This window comes from Stegodyphus dumicola, chromosome 8 (genome assembly GCF_044657685.1).
Source record: "Stegodyphus dumicola isolate Sdum_Otavi_A_Nest chromosome 8, ASM4465768v1".
In the NCBI taxonomy this organism is placed as follows: domain Eukaryota; kingdom Metazoa; phylum Arthropoda; class Arachnida; order Araneae; family Eresidae; genus Stegodyphus; species Stegodyphus dumicola.
In genome coordinates this window covers 137,432,970-137,453,030 of record NC_140775.1, presented here as the reverse complement: position 1 = coordinate 137,453,030, position 20,061 = coordinate 137,432,970, and the positions used below count along the sequence as shown (strand labels likewise).

At 34.6% G+C, this 20,061-nt stretch overlaps 1 protein-coding gene across 1 annotated transcript in view; it reads right to left on the bottom strand.

The window, feature by feature from the left end:
• LOC118195639 (uncharacterized) overlaps positions 1–20,061 on the bottom strand; it is an 84,020-nt gene that overhangs the window by 17,189 nt on the left and 46,770 nt on the right. The window contains exons 7-8 of the mRNA XM_085823034.1: positions 16,207–16,433; positions 10,565–10,939 (exon numbers count right to left, since the gene is read on the bottom strand). Coding sequence (XP_085679160.1) covers positions 10,565–10,939; positions 16,207–16,433 — 602 coding nt within the window. The remainder of the gene's footprint in view (positions 1–10,564; positions 10,940–16,206; positions 16,434–20,061) is intronic.

The following is a 20,061-nucleotide window of genomic DNA, read 5'->3' as shown; positions in this document are numbered from 1 at the left end:
ACGATGGAGCATTCGAACAAGAAAATTTCTGCTTTCGCTGAATTCAAGCGTTTTGTTTTAAACAGAGCGAATGCTATTGCCTCTTTGGCGAGGTGCCAGAGGGAGAAGTCAATTTTGCCTTCTGAAATTAAAACTCGCGGTTCAGGTAGCAGATACGCTTTTTCGTCCCAACTTGTGGCTAATGTGTGCGTTCATTGTAAGAGTAATTCTCATTCTCAGTTATTTAAATGTGATAGTTTTTTAGAACTCCCTATCAAAGAAAAATGGGATATTATTAAAAGGAATAAATTATGTGCTAATTGTTTGAAAGATAGTAAAACGCATCTCATTTTTAAATGTCGTGCAGGAATGTGTAAATATTGTTCAAAGCCACATAATACAGTGTTATGTTCGAAAAATTCAAATGATGAAAAATGTCATATACCCATGGAACACGGAACTTCTGCTATTAGTAGCAATAACGCCACGGTGCCTGTTGCGCAAGCAGTTTTATTGCCTACTGCGGTTGTTTATGTTAAAGATATTAATGGCGATTTACAAAAATGCAGGATGCTAATTGATTCAGGTAGCCAGGGCTCATTTATTCGAGAGCACTGTGTAAATTTACTGCAGCTAAAGCGCACTAGTGCAAACGTAAGTGTAAATGGCCTGAGCTCGCAAAAAATTGGAAAGGTTTCAGGTTCAGTTCAATTACAAGTAACATCTCCATTTTATAAAAACGCAAGCATTTCAGTTAATGCATTAATTATACCCAAGATCACGTGTGACCTTCCTCAATATCAAGTTGATAGATCTGTTTTGACATCTTTCAAACATTTGTGGTTGGCAGATACAAATTGTTTCCAGCCTGGCCCAATAGATATTCTTTTGGGCGCAGATGTATTTGGCGAGATAATGCTTCATGGACGTTTAACTGTTCCGGGTCATTCGTTAACAGCCTTGGAATCAATATTCGGCTGGGTCATTATAGGAAAGACTAAAAGCGTATCACAAACAATTGTATCTAATCATGCTAGTTGTACCAATGTTCAGCTCCAGCTTGAAAAATTTTGGAAATTGGAAGAAATTTCGGAGATAAAGCATTACACAGAAGAGGAAATTGAATGTGAAAATCATTTCAAGCGGAATTTTTCTCGTGATTCAACAGGTAGATTTGTTGTTAAGTTTCCATTTCGTAGATCGGGAAATGAACTTGGGTCATCAAGGGATGTTGCTGTACATCGTTTACAAAGCATTGAACGTCAATTTATTAAGAATAAATCTCTTTCCAGTCAATATCACAAATTTATGGAGGACTATCAACAACTTGGTCATATGGAATTGATTCCAGAAAATGAAATTGATGTTCCAGCTAATTCTAGTTTTTACCTTCCGCACCATTCAGTTCCGGATAAAAATGGTGATAAATTTCGAGTCGTATTTGATGGTTCTGCAAAATCTTCTAGCGGTATTTCTCTTAATGAGAAATTGATGGTTGGTCCACAGTTGCAGACTGATCTGACAACATTTTAATTATTCGTTTCAGAATTCACAGAATAGCTATAACTGCAGATATAGAGAAAATGTACAGACAAATTATACTAAAAGATGCAGACTTTCAGAGAATAGTCTGGCGTGATTCACTTTATAAACCAATTCAGGATTTTCGATTAACTAGGATTGCTTACGGTACTGCATCAGCTTCGTACCTTGCGGTAAGATGTTTACAGCAGTTAGCCATAGATGAAGCAACTAATTTTCCTTTGGCTTCCAAGACATGTCTTAGGACTTCTACGTTGATGATTTGATGTCCGGAGCCAATTCAGTTACTGAAGCTATAGAATTACAAATGCAATTGAATCAGATTTTGTCACGTGCAGGATTTATTCTAAGAAAATGGGCTTCTAACAGCAAAGAAGTCTTGAATTCAATTAATCCAGATTTGTGCTTATCAAATGTTTCTTTGAACATAGACAATGATGATACTGTAAAAACGTTAGGTATCCTGTGGCATCCAGCTTCAGATATGTTTTTATTCAAAGTCAATTCATCATATCCTGAAGTCTTAACCAAACGAACATTACTTTCAATAATCGCAAAGACCTTTGACCCTCTTGAATGGTTGGCACCGATCACGGTTCGGTATAAATTGATTATGCAAAGATTGTGGAAACATCAGTTTCAGTGGGATGAAAAGGTTCCTCCAGATATTGAATGTGAGTGGAAACAACTTGCAGAAGATTTGTTATTCATTAAAAGTATCAAAATTTCACGATTCTTGTTGGTTGAATCAGATAACCAGTTTCAACTGCACGGGTTTTGTGACGCCTCAGAGAAGGCCTACGCCGCTGCAATTTATTATCGTTCTGTGCTAGATGCTGGACAAATTAATGTTCAGTTAGTGATAGCCAAAACAAGAGTTGCACCACTAAAAACCATATCACTTCCCCGATTGGAACTTTGTGGAGCATTACTGTTGACTAAATTAATGGATTTCACCTGTAGGGCTTTGAATACTCCTATATCGCAAGTTTATTTTCATACTGATTCCACTATTGTATTAGCCTGGATAAGATCTCATGCAAGCCGATGGAAGACCTTCGTCGCCAACAGAGTAGCAAAAATCCAGACTTTATCCTCTCCTGTCCAGTGGCATCATGTGAGTGGAAATGCTAATCCTGCTGATCTTGCAACCCGTGGTGTGTCATCATCTGCACTGGTTACTTCATTGTGGTTACGTGGTCCAGATTTATTGTATAATTTATTTCCTTTTCAGCAAGCATTGTCTGCACCACTATTGAATGATTCTGTGCCAGAGCAAAGATGTGTTTTTCAGTCAACAACTGCTGCCAGTCACTTGACAGACGCTCATGATTTATTTTATAAATATTCCTCTCTCACTAAACTTAAACGTGTTGTAGCATTATGTCTGAGGTTTGTAAATAACTGTAAAAATTCAGAAGATCAGGTAAGTGGATTTCTAAAAACAAGTGAATTAACTAAAGCTATGCATGTGTTAATTAAATTAATGCAATATGTTGAATTTAAGAATGAAATTAACACTTTAGGCATAAATCAATCATTATCTGGTACAAGCAAAATTTTATCTTTGAATCCATTTTTAGATAATTTAGGTATTCTCAGGGTGGGCGGTCGCTTGCGACATGCAAACCTTGCATATGGTTTTAGGCATCCAATTTTGCTTCCAAAGAAGCACATTTTAACTCATCTCATTGTTAGACATTACCATGAAAGACTTTTGCATGCAGGTCCACAACTTATGCAATCTTGCATTCAAGAACAATATTGGATCATAAATGGTAGAGCTGTTATCAGAGATTTAGTTAGGAAATGTATAAAGTGTTGCAAAATTAGAGCATCTGTCACTAATCAATTGATGAGCGATTTGCCGTCTAGTCGCGTTTCGCCTGCTCCTGCGTTTTTGCGCTGTGGAGTGGATTACGCAGGTCCTTTTCAAATTAAAGCAAATAAGGGTCGAGGCTCTAGGTTATTCAAGGCATATATAGCTCTATTTGTTTGTTTTACGACAAGAGCTATTCACCTAGAATTAGTGACTGGTCTTTCAGCAGATGCTTTTGTTGCAGCTCTTAAGAGGTTCATTTCCCGCAGAGGCAAAAGCAGTGATATATATATAGCGATTGTGGTTCCAATTTTGTTGGAGCAAAACGCAAACTGATGGAATTTGAAGGGCTTGCTAGGTCTGCAACTTATAACCAAAATGTTAGCAGATATTTGGTTGATAATGGCATTAAATGGCATCTAAACGTTCCAGGTGCGCCACATATGGGTGGACTCTGGGAAGCTGGCATAAAATCAACAAAATACCATTTAAAACGAGTAGTTGGTGAGGCGAGATTGACATATGAAGAATTTGAAACATTTCTCACACAAATAGAAGCTTGTCTTAATTCGCGACCTTTAACAAGTTTGTCTAATGATCCAAATGACTTGTCAGCATTAACGCCTGGTCATTTTCTTATTGGTAGATCATTAACAAGCATTCCTGAACCAAATTACATTGAAGTTTCCCATCTCACTAGATGGCAACATATTCAAAAAATGGTTCAACAATTTTGGAAACGTTGGCACAAAGAATATCTGTGTCGATTACAACAAAGACCAAAATGGCTTTTGCCAACTAAAAATCGTCTCATAAAGGAGGATAACTTACCTCCAACTAAATGGAAAATGGGTAGAATTACTCAGTTACATCCTGGTCTTGATAATATTGTTAGGGTTGTGACTATTAAGACTTCAGATGGCATGGTTAAAAGAAATATTACAAAATTGTGTCCATTACCAATTTGAGTTTTAATTTATGTATTATAAATTAAGTATTATATCATAATTTTAATATTGTATTGTGTTTTAAATTTACTGAATTTTAACCACTAAATGTTGAAATAGTATTTCAAGGTGGGCGGCATGTTCGCGCCTTATGTAAATTTTGATTTTGTTCCCTGCAAGAGGGCGCCTGCGAGCGCCGAACTACTTGTATATCTATTGTACGAACTTGTTCTTCACACAGTCTAATAAACGCAGTAACGAACGTTTGAGTCTACTTTCCATCCGCTAACACCTACAACTCTATCTACTTAACACCTACAATCTCAGCATTTTTCTGTGTGCTGTATTTTATCTGTATAACTGTTTTAACTGTGACAGATTTAGTGAAAGTTGTTGCCTAATTCCCAATTACTTTAACATTCTTATCGCGAAAAGTTTCAGGCAGCATATTTCAAAGAAAATATCCATTTTGACTGCTATCGAATGCAATTTAACGATGTTTTTGCGTGACATCTGTACATAAGGACAGAATAAAAGACTCTTTTTCTCCAAAAAAATTATAAAACTGCTTTAAAATGAATTCTAAAGAGAATTTTTCGTGGCATCTGTACGAACGTATGTACGTACGTATCTCGCATAACTCAAAAACGAGTAGCCTCAGAACGATGAAATTTTGTATATAGGACTACTATAACATGTAGATGTGTACCTAGTATTTTGGTTGCAATCGGCCGCACCAAACGTACATAAATATATTTATATATATATCCACTTTGTTACCCGGGTGTGATCTCAGTTTCTTTACCCTTATATGTTTGTAAATTGTGCATTTTTTGCTTTAAAAATGATTGAATTATGTTGTTCTTATCTTCCGGTTAAGGTTTTAATGCCTTTAGTAAATCTGCATGCAATATTTTTAGAGTTATCAACAATTTAAAAGTTGTTTTAGTGCAGCTAAGCCTAATATTTTTCGCGATGGCGGCCATGTTTATTTGCATTTGAAACTTGGAAGAATAACGGATTTGTTGCCAAGCTAGAGAAACTAAGCTTGGCAACAACAAACATAACGCCTTCTTTTATTATTGCAAATTAAATCATGCTTAATCCATTCTGGAATTTATTCGAGGAAATAAGTGTTTAAAATTTGCTTCGTAATTTTTAATACAGATATTTTGAGTTTTTATGTATTTTTGCCTTGTAGCAAAGTGAGAACTGAATTAATTGAATGAGAAATACTCAATCGTCTGTGAAAAACTGTTTCTTTCTTGTTTTGTTTGCTTAATTTCTTTTATACATCGTTCTAGCTTTGTTATAGTATTTGAATAGAACATGTGGCAACGATTAAATAATTCTTCAAAATGATATAATTTTTTTGCATTCTGAGTTATAATATGAACGAAACATAACGTTGTTAAGTGAAGCTAGGCCAGAGTGTCGCTATGGTAAACAAATATAGTGAATTTTAAAGAGTGCATTTATTCTATTGTGGTTTATGCGCTAGCGTCGAATTAGAGTTAATTCAATCCAATGAGTTTAAATGAAATGCAAGAAAAAATGCGTATAATTTAATATTCCGTAGAAGAAAGTCATGCGGTGTATACATCAGTTTTTTAACTTTGAAGTCCTTTTAATTTTTATAATAGGGTGAGTCGAAAAAGCACTTTTTTTTATTATTCTATCGCTATACCCCGGCAAAGCTGTCTATCGCCTAACTATGCAAAATTGGGGAAAAGGTTTTCATACAAAAATTTATCTTCCGTTCGCACAAAGTTTTGCAAAATGTTGCTATTTTTTATCAGTTTTTTATAATTACTAAACTCACTGCTATCGAAATGCTATTACTTCTAATGTGATTTTTGCGTTATGAGGGAAACGATAAATATTATGTAATTGTAAATATTATGTACAATGTAACTATTATGTAACTGTACGGGATAACTAATAAGTTAGGCAGAATTTTCCTGTCATTGACACTAATAAAATCAGAGGAAAAACCTGTAATAACTGAAATTATTTGCATTATCAATCTATTAAGGAAACACTACTTGGTCTGTTCTTTCATGGAAGAAAAGACGCCTAGATAGCGGTTTTAAAAATAATTCAAAGCGTTTTCTAAGAACCGAAAATGAAGCCCATTATTCTTTCGTAAAAGAACCAGAATCAAAATATATCGGCAATGTTTTTGCCTCTGCAGAAATGCTAAAGATTCTAGCATAATTTTTCATTTGACTACACGTGAGATTTCCCTTGAAGAACTTGTTGTGATACAGAGTAATGGAACCCTAACTAAGGATGGTTTAGAAACTGTTGTTATTACTAGATCGAATTACACGTTGGAAGACCAGTTCTGCTTCTCCTATACTTCAATGAACTGCAGTTTCATCACTTATTTCATCATTCGCCTGGTGTTGCCACAGGCTCAAATCCTTCAGTGGACGATCGGATAAAACTCGCTATCCGTGAAACACTTCCACTGGTTCGCTTTGAACGTGTTCAATTCTCTCAATTGTCTATTCCTCAAGTCTGCAGACAAATATTAATTACAGTTAATAGATATTTCTGCTGTCATAAAGTCAGATACAGTTTTAGAAGATTTAGCAGCTCTTGATCCTGGTCCGCTTTCACACTCAAGTTCTCAAAGCTTAAAAAGCAAACTGATGTGTGCATGTTAGCTTAAAAAACATGATATTAGGCACAGTTTTACCTTTGAAACCGTAAAACAATTTAAATATCTGGGAACACTGACCACAAGTTGCAATGATATAAAAATTGAAATAAAGAATAGAATATCTATGGCTAAATATTGGAAATATGGGGAAAGTCATATTTTGAGAATCGTAAAGGAATCTCGTATCAGATGGCTGAGCCATGTGTTTAGATATGATAATGCATTTCCAAGCAAAAAGATACCTTTTCGAGAATTGAGGGAGTAAGACGGAAAGGAAGGCCACCCACTAGATGGACAGATGATGTCGAGCACGATTTAGGGTTAATTGGAGTTAACCGATGGAAGGTTATTGCGTCGAATAGGGTCAGGTGGAGGAAACTTGGAGAGACAGCCTTGGCCTGTAACATGCTGTGAAGCTTATGAAGAAGAAGAAGGAAATTAGGCAGTTGATATTTTTCTTTCACTCATGTTCAAAGTCAAAATCGGCAAAAATTTACCATACAGTCCAAGCCATCAGAACATCAAAATATCTAACTCAAAATTTACTGCAAGTCATCAATCCAGTAATTCAGCGAAGTGATTCTTTTGCTCATTCAGAAAATTTGGTCCTTGAAATAATTGTAGGTGAAAGAAGACATATCAGAGAAGTAGGTCTGCGCCGATTGTAGAAAGTTCGATCATTTTCCAAAGTAAAGACTATTCGAAACTTCACCACGCTAAACCCACCTTCGAAACAACAGACTGCGTCAACATGATTTGATAGAATAGCTGCAATATTTCTCCTCGTCCACTAAGAAAGTCATTACGAATGAGGGCACCAAAAATCTATTAAAAACTGATACTTCGCTGCAACTAGATTTTCAGTGCTTCCTTTGTCACACACATACTGTAGAACGATGTGTTAAACTTGTGATCGAAGCATCTAAAAAGATGTCTGTCACTAACGCAGCAGATGGCTTGATTAGGACGATTCTCCTATTGAGGTTTTTCCTAAAAACTAAATTTAAAGTGCACTCTTTTGAATACTAATAGAAAAATAATAAGTATATTCACCGTTTGTGTACTAAAAATGGAAAAGTAAAAATATCAGAAATTACGAAATATTGTTACTTTTTTTTAAAAAAAATTACATTTTTTGAGCTTTTTTCGCAAACGATAAATAATTTTCAAATACCGATTTTAAACATTTTTCGTGTTCCTCATGCTCAAAATTTATATCAGGAACAATTTTATTTCGGTAGCAGTGTATTTAGTACTTATAAAAACTGACGAAAAATAAAATTCCGGTATTTTTTAAAACTGAGGGCGATGAAGAGATGCGGAATATATTTTTATTTTTATATATAAAATGTCCTCTTTTTTTTAATTGCATTTTTTGGCCCACTATTCTCTACAAATAAATTACTAAGTAAAATTTTCTTTTAATGCATATAATTCTATATCTGTATAATATTTCAAAAACGAAAATTTTTAAAGACTAAAATGAGAAGTAGGTTACAGAAATTTAACATATCTAGTTTAAAAATGTTTCCTCCATCTCCACCATATTAGCTTATGCTATTTATATCATATCAGTTAATATTAGTTTAATCATTTAATTTTCCTCTATGTTATAACTGTTGTCTCTCTATGCTTTTACATTCTCGAGATCTCTTTTCTTGAATCTGTCAAACTGATCTCTGTCACCAAGGTTTGGTAATTCTAAAAGATAATACATAAACTCTGCTGAAGCTTTTAAAACTAGGCAAAATATCAATATTAACTTGATATAGATTTTGAATAAAAGTGCAGATCATATATTCACATCTGAGCCCAATATCAGATTGATATCATATCAGTCGATGAGTTTAATATCGGTTACTCGACATCCTATATCAAATTATCAAATTAGCGTCCTTGGCCGATATTCTTATCCTGTTTTTTTTTATATCGAGGAGGATCAGACATAGGTTCCTATTTTTTAGGAGCGAAGCAGTTTCTGCAGTTATGGCAATAGCGAGAAAAATTTTATATCAAAAGAAATAAGCGGAGCAAAGTGAAAGTGAAGACAATGAAAATGAACGTCAAGAAAACTACTAAAGGAATGTGGAAATTAAGATATTAGACTTTTGAAATCTTTAGGATGAAATGAATTGGAATTAATGTCATTAACTAAAGAAGAAAAAATGTTCTGAATGTGTCAAGCTTTAAAAAAATCCAGTTCACTATCTGAAGAAGCTTTCTGGGTAATTTTTGCAGAATCGATGTCCAAATTGTGATTAAGTTATAAGGTATTTCTCTCGCCTTCTTAGCATGCCTTTGTGGTGTAGTGGTCAGCACACTCGGCGCATATTCGACAGGTCCGTGGTTCGAGTCCCGGAGAGGGCACTGCACATTTTTCACATTTTTCATGTCTCCTGCTTCGAAATAACCTAATGTCTCTACAAAATGTCAAACTATGATTAATAAGTCTTATTTATTTCACCTTTTGAACATAGTTTCGTATTCTCTGATGCAAAATTTTAAAGCCCTTTTAAATTTTGCCGATATAAGTCAAACTATACTGAAAAGATACAAAAAATTCTCCATGAATTAAAATTAGAGATGGAATCTTTAAGCACCGAACAAGGAATTTTATCGATAAGTTTGAAATTGACATGAAGATTGAACTTCTGAAGAATCCAAGACATTTTTCAACTGATAGAATTATTAAACAGAATGAGAAAAAGGTTGTTATGATCATTTCAAATAGCTGAATGTCTTTTTCCCTTTTTTCAAAACCATTGAAATTTCTTCCTGAAACTTATTTCCTAATTTTAAAGTTTTACTACTTTTAATATATCATAGGTATAGAGAGAGAATTAGATGAAAAGAAACCTGATTAACCAGTGGCTAAACAATAAATCTGAAAATTTTTTAAATGTTAAGTCATTGAAATAATTGTGCTTATTTCACTTTTAACTAATAAACTGTTATTTGATCAAAATATCAAAAACTGAAACATTGTTAGTATATTTAGATTTTTATGTAGTCTACGAATCCAGTGCTAATCTATTTTGGGTGTAACATAAAAATAAACGGCATTTCCAAAGCCTTAATTAGTAGCGACGTCAAATCCTAGTAGAGGTTTCAAAATGAAAAATAAAATATATATTTTATGCTTACTTTTTATTTTTAACTGCAAGTTTCGCTCTCTGTATTATTTAACGTTTTTAAACTTTTCTATACGGTACATCTTAACTTTTTTTAGAAAAATATACTCATCATTACATAATAACCAATTTTTATTTTTAATATCATTGCATTCATTTCTTTTCGATGTATGAATAACCAATTATCTTTCCAAAAGTATCATTAGAATAATTTATACAAAAACCGGAAAAATGAGCAAACCAAGTGTAAGATTTGAATAATTGCGAAATTTTGATTTTATAATATATTTACTCTGTATTTAATGCAATGGAAAAGAAATAAATTGATAATACTAGCATTAATATTTCTCGCTAGTTCTTATCATTTTATATAAAAATAAAATTAAAATTAAAAAGCAATCATACGAGTAAAAGTGTCATTATACAGTTGATTAATGCTATTAAAAGTGAAATCAAAATGCCATTGTAAGTTTATTACCTCCACTAAATTCAGACGTAAATAGGTTGAACCCAGTGTGCCTGTCACTAAACACATCTGCCTTTGTAACATGGATTTCTCGAATGAGTTCTGGGCTTCCTAAGCTCACGTACAGTTGCCCCGCCACGCTAAAACTGAAGAATTTTCCATACTTCTTCGTGAATTCATCCAGCTGCAGGTGACATTTGTCATGATCTAAAAATGGATAAATTCCTAAGATGGGGACACCTGTAGGTCCTGGAGGCAATCCTCGATCTCTTATGAAATAAAATATGATTCCCAGAAGAACAGCTATCACTGCTATGCCCACTGAGAAAGTAGAGACATTTGAAAAATTTTCTATGTAATCGTAAAACATCATCTGGGTGTAGAAATCTGAAATAAACAATATTATCATTAAAATAAGATACTCAATCATCTCAGCATTCGTCACACTTACGGTATATTCCAGCGTATGATTCGAACCGGTGTATAACCCGCCCCTGTAATTTCAACAACGATTTTTTTCCCATTTTTAGCTATATTCGCTGTATAACGCTCACATTTTTCGTTATAAAAAACCTGAAAGATACATGTGCGATGCTGTTATCTTTTGGAGTCGTTCCTTCGAAGATGTATCGCAGGCTTTCAAACAATGGTATTCTGAATTGACAAGGGATAAGAAGAACGATATGTATGTGGGAGAAATGCTTTAGGGAGTAAATAATTCTGTAAAGAAGGTGGGTTGTGTTCAGTTCAGATGTGTCCAATAATGTTATTCTAGGGTTTCCTGGAAAAGGGAAAGTAATTTTGGATACGAATGTACTTTCAACCCGATTGAATTCGCGGAATTAGGGGTCCGATACCTCCTCTTTCTGCAGCAATTTGAGGCCATGATTTAAAAATGAGTTTTAAAGTCTTCAACAAATCGCATTTGCTTTAGCTGAAATACAGTTATTCTTGTGTTTCTTTTAGTAGTAAATATGGTTTCTGTCAAATAAACAAATATAGACCTGGTTTCAAAACAAATTCATTCGGTTTCCGAAAGCAGTAATGATGTTTGGTATTGGTGAAAGCTCCATACGTGAGAGGAAGAAAAATGATATCACAATAATTAATATGCCAAAGAAAAGAATATATTTTTCAGGAAGGTGTAAAGACATGACCTACCCTAGAAGAAAGCGCTATGGACTTGGTCCTAGAAAATCGCCAGAATCTCTAGAAACAGCATTTAGGTACATATAGAAATCAAAATTTTGTATGCTCATGTTCTCTTTATTTTAAAATCTAATTCTTATCCGGCATATAACGCGTACTCGTAAATTTCTATCTCATTTTTGGTATTAAAAGTGAGCGTTATACTCCAGAATACACGGTATATATTACATTCTAGTACAACAATGGATGCAAATTAGGGTCCTTTCTCAGTATCCAGCTCAATGCACAGTTATTAAAATGAATGTAAAACATACATGTCTTTTTTACGGGTGGTCTGTATAGCATGTGGTACTTATAATCAAATTCTGATTACATCTTAACCCTATACGTAAGAAAACAAAAAAGAACCTACAAATTAAACTTGAAAGTTTATAATTCTGGACCAAAAACGAAAGTGCATAAGGATGCAGACTACCTCAATCGGATCTTGATTAGAGCCATACTGGTGGATATGGAACTGAAACATAATCAGATACTGTGGTTGTCACTTTATGTTGCCCTGCTTAATACCTTTTCTTTCGTTTAGTTCACCGAAATTGTGGGGAAATGAAGTTTTTATCCCTATGTTACTTCTGGAATATCTTAGACATAAAAGTGTATCTCACTGATTGAAGAGACTCATAAAATCACTCTTCGGCAACTCGTTTATCTTCTTCGAAACGTATCTAAACTCAGTATTGAACAAAGGTCGTTATATCAGTACTTTCATCCAATTCCAATGCGAAATACTCACCGTGTTATTTTTTGAATAAATGTCTCTTTTATAGAATTTGCCATTTCACGAATTCATCGGCTTCCTGTACGTTTTGATAACGGAATATTAAATTTCATTAGCCACTTTTTTCGATGAATAATGTTAAAACGATATCTTTAGCTACTGGTAATATAAGGTTTTCTCCAATAGTGTGAGCCTGCCCACTGTTGTGTTATCAATTATCCTAAGTCTTCACAAATCTTAGGCTTACTAGGGAAGTAGCTCCCAAAGGTTTTTCACTTGAAGTAACAAAAGCTTTCAGTACTTGTTTACGATTTTTTAACTCCGATAATTTCGTCTTAAAATATTCTTCAGATTTATCCTTTAAATTGGCACGCTTAGATTCAATATGTTTATTTAGAAACGATAGTTTCATATTTTGATTGCATAACAGCTCACCGCAAGCAACACATTGAGGTTGAGCGTCCATTTCATCTCCGTTCCAAGTAAACCCAAATGATAAATAACGTTTAGTAAATTTTTTATAAACAATTTTTATTTTATTTACAATATTCTTAGTGCCAGTAGATTGTGCTGGATCCATCACGTGTGAATATTCCGCTTCGTCAATCCTAGACATTTTTCCATTTTGAAAATATAGGTTTGTTTTATTATTTTTTACAAATATTTAAATGCACAATATACGACGAGTCCTTCAAAACGAATTCTCAAATTGCGTAGAAAATTTAAAAAACAAGAAGACAAAATACCTGCTGTTAAAGACAGCAAATTGTGGCGACATGAAGTATAGACATGCTAATTACGCGATCAACTCTAAAAGAATAAATGATTACCTTTTTATTTCCGATTAAATACAACATCCATTTGTATTACTCCTTTTGAAAAGATCAGTTATTACAAATTTTACTATGGCTACGCCTAAAAAATATTTGTGAAAATAAAAACCTTTTTTTTTTTCTTTTCTTTTTTTTTTTTTTTTTCCTTATTACTTGCTCCGCCCTCAGGCACTACACGGAAAGGGAGGGATGCCCCCTGGAGGTCTTTTTAAGCGAAACTGTCTCGTATCCACGTTACACATGGGGAAAACCACGAAAACGACCATGCAGCCCGCCAGGACTTGAACCCCGGACCGAACTACCAGTGTTCAGCGGCTTTTACCACTCGGCCGCTGGTAAGGAAAATTTATTATTATGCTAAAGAAAATCTATGAGCGGCTATTGACCTTGAATAGCATAAATTTACGAGTGTTAGAGAAAAAATTTAAGCTGGATGTTGCGGTATTCAATTTTTGAATTTAATAGTTAAAAATACTTTATTTCTTTGCGTACCACCTATTTTTCTCTTGCGTACCGCCGGTTGAAAATCGCGGTTCTAGAAGACGTTGAGAAGCTGCTGTTGGTATGGATTAACGAGAAGCAGCTCAAAGGTGATTCGATGTCAGAAGTTATGATAAAGTTAAACTTCTGTTATATTATTTACCAATGTTATTTATTGGAAGAATTTATTTTTATGTTGATGTTTTTGGGGTGCGGAGCGGATTAACTGGATTTCCATTATTTTCAATGGGGAAGTTTGTTTCTAGATACGAGAAATTCAAGTTGTTTTCCCCGCCTTTTCTACACGTACAGTTATAAAATGTTCTGGAAGTATTTAAAGCGAACTGGATTTGCTGACGAGGCTGACGTCATTTCTTGGAAGCTCCGCCTTTCCAGAGGCTATAAAAGAAATCGCAAAAGAAATATCGGGGCGTTTTCTTAAATGTAACGTTACAGTAAACTTCATACAAAAAGTTATTAGTAATTCTTTTTATTTACTCCGGATATCTGATTTTTGTAACTGCTATTTCTACTGACCAATAATAAATGGATCCTGTTTTCTAAACTTATCGTCTGTTAATTTACATATGAAAAGAACATACAGTTAGAAATTTAAGTGTATTCTTGACTATATAATTTTATTATTACATATATATATATATGGCGGCCATTGCTTGTTTACATTTGAAACAGCAGAGTAGTGGATTTGTTGCCAATCTAGAGAAACGTAGCTTCGCAACAACAGAGATAACGCCTTCATTTATTATTGCGAATTAAATCATGCTTAATCATTTCTGGAATTTTTTCGAGGAAATAAGTGTTTAAGATTTACTTGATTTTTAATAATTTAATTTTTAATTATTAGTAATTTAATTTTTAATTATTAGTAATTTTTAATACAGATATTTTGAGTTTTTATGTATTTTTGCCTTGTCGCGAAGTGAGAACTGAATTAATTGAATGAGAAATACTCAATCGTCTGTGAAAAACAGTTTCTTTTTTGATTTGTTTGCTTAATTTATTTTATACATCGTTGTAGCTTTATTATAGTATTTGAATAGAACGTGTGGCAACGATTCGATAATTCTTTAAATGATGTAAATTTTGTGCATTCTGAGTTATAATATGAACGAAATATAATACTGTTAAGTGAACCTAGCGCCAGAGTGTCACTATGGTAAAAAAAAGAGTGAATTTTAAAGATGAATTTATTCTACTGTAGTTCATGCGCTGTCGGCGAAGTAGTTTTAATTGAATCCAATAAGTTTAAACGAAATGCAAGAAAAAATGCGTATAATTTAATATTCCGTACAAGGAAGTCATGTGGTGTACACATCAGATTTTTTAAAAGGAGGAGAGATGAAAAATGAACTATACCCTCGCCGGGACACGAACCACGGACCTCTCGAATACAGGTCGAGCGTACTGACCACTACACCACGAAGGTATGCTAAGAAGGCGAGAGAAATACCTTATAAGGCTATATGCCAATAAAGCGTAATGAAAGAAATTTACTCCTGTTTCCTTTAATCTCTGAACGTGAGTTGGTTTACGAATTGATTTATTTGTATTTAAAGGCAGATTATCACCTCATATCAGGCAGATATGGGAGAAAACTGTATGGCTAACATACAATTCACAGAGTCAAGAAAGGTATTCATATTAACAAAGTACAAAGTTAAGAGCATTTTCCCATTTGGCTGTTGGTCGATTATCTCCCGAACTGACGGGCAGATTTTAATGAAATCTGGCATGGACACAGTTTGTATAATGCAAAAAGATATATAAAATATGACAGGGATGCAAAAAATATGTATCATATAACAGTCTTACGCATGGTCGTGCATAAGTCTTGTCAACTCAAGAAGTCTAAAATGTTGGTTGCAAGATCGAAACCAAAGAGTTTAGGGGTGAGTTTCCTTCAGATATTCATATAGCTTTCTAAAATGGAGGTTGCAAGATCGAAACAAAAGAGACTAGGGGGCAAGGTTTTCTCAGATATTCATATAGCTTTCACAACATAATACCATGCTAGAAATGCGGTAGTTTAGAAGTTCCTATGAGAGTCAGTCTCTCAGTTAATGCTATTTTCCGAATCCGAAAGGGAAAATACGAATTAAAGCTGCCTTTCAAAGAAATCTCAAGCCTTTGCTACTGGATTTGAGTCTGAAATTCTGGCTATAAAGTCTATATGCTGTCCTTCACATTCGATAAAAATCCCTCACCAGATGAGATTTATTTATACGAGTATTATCATACATAAAAATAAGCTGAAGGCTAAACTTATCCCTGAAAAACACAAACATACATCTAAGTAACGTAGGGTCCTTATACCTCGTAGCAGTCACAGAGCCTTTATCGAAAACATGAAGGTCTCTGCATCTGTCCGTCATGGTGCTTTGCCCAGATCAAACCTCGAGTAATATATTGGTCTTTTTTATTGAATATTGGAGGAATCCCTGGCTTTTTCTGGATGAAGGTACCTCGAGAATCAGCAGTTAAATTGAATACAGCATCGTCTGAGTATGGTCTTTCACTGACGTTGTGGTCCAGAGGTAATGTTATCTGCATCATACTAAATCTTTTGTGAGGATCGTTTGAGGAATAGGATCTTTTGTGAGGATCTTTTGAGGAATAGGATCTTTTGTGGCGAGAATCATAAGGCAGGTCTTGTTAGCATGCCTCTCTCACGTAGTCTGAAAACTGTAACCCTTGGAACTTGGCTTCCTGTGGTTACATGAAGGTCACATGAAAGATGTTGTATGCCTGTTATATTTCGCTGAAAGGGAAAAATATCGATTTTTCATTCGGCATCATACGATATTGCTCAAGCCTTTTCTCTATGAATTAGGTATCCTTAAGCTGTTTTTGTACCATGTAGGACGCTGGACGTTACATTCAAGTTTGTAGCAATCTGCTTTTGAGAATACCCTGTTTCTTTTAATTTTGAATTTCACAAATATTGTGAAAATTATCGAGGGAATTCACCGATGAGTGCTAGCTAGCGAACCAATGGAAAATGCCGTATACGCTTTTAACGATAGTTCTCTAATGCCTTTTGCCCTATATTCCGAGCAGACGCAAATAAAAAGACGTTCAAACCAAAAGAAAGATGAAAGAATATTCAAGACACATGCGGCGAAGAGAAACAACGAATATTCGAGAACTATCAGGGTCAATGTTCCTTCTTACCTTCTTCGGGAACATACAAGGACCTGACTCGGAACAGAGAGCTTACTAAAGCTATGTTCACTAATTGTGGTAAGTAGACAGGATACACATGAAGGGTATATTTTTCTCTATATACAATAACTTCCGTACTTCGGAATACACTGACCCGCTACTTGGGGTCTAACGTAAAAGTATAAAAATAAAACTAAACTCTAATTTAACTTTAGAATAATAAACGTGGAAGATTGGCCTTATAATAACAGGAAGCGTATGTAGTACAGAGAACTGTGAACACTACAATACGTTTAAATTTATCAAGAGGATTAAAACCTCTGGCCTGGAAGGCAAACAGCAACTAAGTAACTTCTAAGGTAAGCGGCCTGCTTTGACTCACTGTTTCCTCTCTCTCGCTTGGCAAAAAGCCACAACTTAAATACTTGGCGTTCGCCAGACAAACTTTGCATAAAAACCTTAACGCTTATAATTCTGGCCGGAAGTAGAAAATAAGAAGTGATGGTAAAGATTTAAAATACAAATAAACGTTAGTAAAACTTAAGATCCTTACATACTTCCCGCCAGAGTTAATTAGTTTGAAACTGAGGTCTAAAACGACCTTGTTGAAAACTTTTAGCTCTAGAATCTAACGCGAGGCCAATCTTTTACAAACATACTTCGCTAGAAACTAGAAATTTAAAAGATAGAAATTTGTTTTTTTTTTTTTTTACAATAGCAGCTCCCAGGATATACAACAATTTTTTTTCATCTGTACTGCATCTAAACAGGAGCTTTTATTCAATTCTGGTTCCTTCCAGAGATCTGGAAAGAAAACTAGTTTAATGAAATGTTACACAATGAAATGGCAAGTAACATATACAATTATACTTCTCTTAACATTCTTATTTCATTCATGACTATTTTAATTATCTCTCGCCATGCTCTCTGACATGTGTTGTAAAAGAACACCAAACACGAATGTGTTTCTGTCTACGTGTTCCACACTTCCTCCTACAATCAAAACACTAACGTGTTAAAATTCAACATAACAAGACCTCTTAACACACCCTAATTTCAACTCTAAACCCTGAGGTACTATTCTGAAAGTGTCTAACTCTAAAGTGTAGCGTCAGAGAGCCTAACTACATCATTCAACCTTTAACACATATTCGCCATGCTTTAGTCTTTTTACAGTCACACGAATAAAAAAAATTTAACATTCACTTTTACCATATCACGGTATTTCTTAACATTTAAAATAACAGTTCACATTGTATATAAGAACATATCAACATGCCGTTAATTTTACACATTTGAAAACATACATTAGTAGTACATTGTTAACTTCTATTCTTTTCAAAGCAAGTGCCAATTCTTTCTACATTGAAATACTACATTTCAAAAAGTCTTTCAGACTAAAACTTCTCTCTTGCTAGAATGTTTTAAATAAAATTTATACAATAACTTTTTTCAATATTTAAGTCTTTACACAACGCTATTATACATCAACTTTAGTTTTACGCGCGAGTAATTTAAAAACATAATACGAAAATCGGTAACAACTCATTTCTCGCCCTTTTGGCGATAAAAGTAGACCTCGCATGAGGTAAAACTTCTTGAAATCTGCCACTTGCAGTAAGAATGAAAGATTAACTTAAGTTTGCAAAGTAACATAAAATTTTACTTATCTTTGTGATATTCGGACATCCTTTTCTGGGCCCAGTCTTTAAAGGTATTGCAGATAGTAGTTTGATTTATCCTCCTTCTTGTACGGGCTCGCCCTTCAGTGCCTTCCTCTGGAAGCTTCCTTTTTTCACCAGTTCGGTCACCCTTGAATACCTTCTTTTTCTCCTCTGCTTGTGGTCTTGGCCGTTTGATGGCAGCTGGTCTTGGCGGAACCGGGAAACTTCTGTCGTGATCCTGCTTGGACCTCGTTGCTGGCCGTTCAAATTTTCCTTGTACTTTTTCCTCCGCCGCTGATGGCCCTTCCGCAGTTCGGCGACTTTTGCTGCGGAGAGTCCTGTCGGATGAGTAGATCTTCCGTTTGGGAGCCGGGTTATAGTTGCCGTTATTTCTCCTGGCTTTCTTTGCATTCGTCGTACTTCTCCCTTCTTCATTCTGGTGGTGTTCGTGAGCTCTCTTTTCTGGACGGTGGAACGGCTTCTTTTTCTTGTTACCTTCAATTTTCCAGCGGGGAAACTTTCTTTTCAATTGCTCCTGCCTCCTAATGGCTTGACCTTGTACTTGTCGTTTTTCCAACTCTGGAGCTTGTGCCTGCGGTGTCTGCCGTGCCGGATCCTGCAAAAGATCTGAAAATATTTGCATTTTATTACGATCGAAGTAGGGCTTGATTTGATCAATGTTTGCGGAACAGGTTTCACCATTTCTGGCTTTTAACACTACTACAGCGTGAGTTATGTTTTCTATAACATATGGTCCTTCAAATCGTGGAAAAAATTTGGCACTTTTATCTTCTGGTGCTGAAGAAAGTGAATGCTTAATTTTTAAAACTTCATCCCCTACTTTATAAGTTACTCCCCGTCGTTTCAAATCATAATAGAGCTTCTGTTTTCTTTGTGCTACTTCCGTATTCTTCTTTGCTTCCTTAATTAGTTTTTCTATATCACCCATTTTAAATTCTGGGGCTCTTTGTTGCACATAAAATAATTTATCTAACGGCGTTATAATCTTTCTGCCTAAAAATAACTCAGCAGGAGTTTTGCCCGTTGTATCATGTTTTGCGGTCCTAAGGGCGAAAGCAAATTCATTGACATAGTTATCCCAGCTTTTATGAAAATTTTTAACATAACTACGGATACTTTTCACTATATTTCTATTGACCCGTTCCGCTATATTTGATTGCGGCCGATACGGGACCATTTTTAAATGACGTATGCCCAGTTTTTGGCACATGTCTTCAAATATATTACTTACAAATTGAGGATCATTATCCGATATAACTTTTAGGGGCGCCCCGTATTTTAAAATATATTTATTTAAAATAGAATCAGTAACTAATTTCGCGGAGGCTCGTTTTAAGGGAACAATTTCGGTCCATTTACTAAAATGATCAACCATAACAAGGAGATAGCGACTTTTATTTA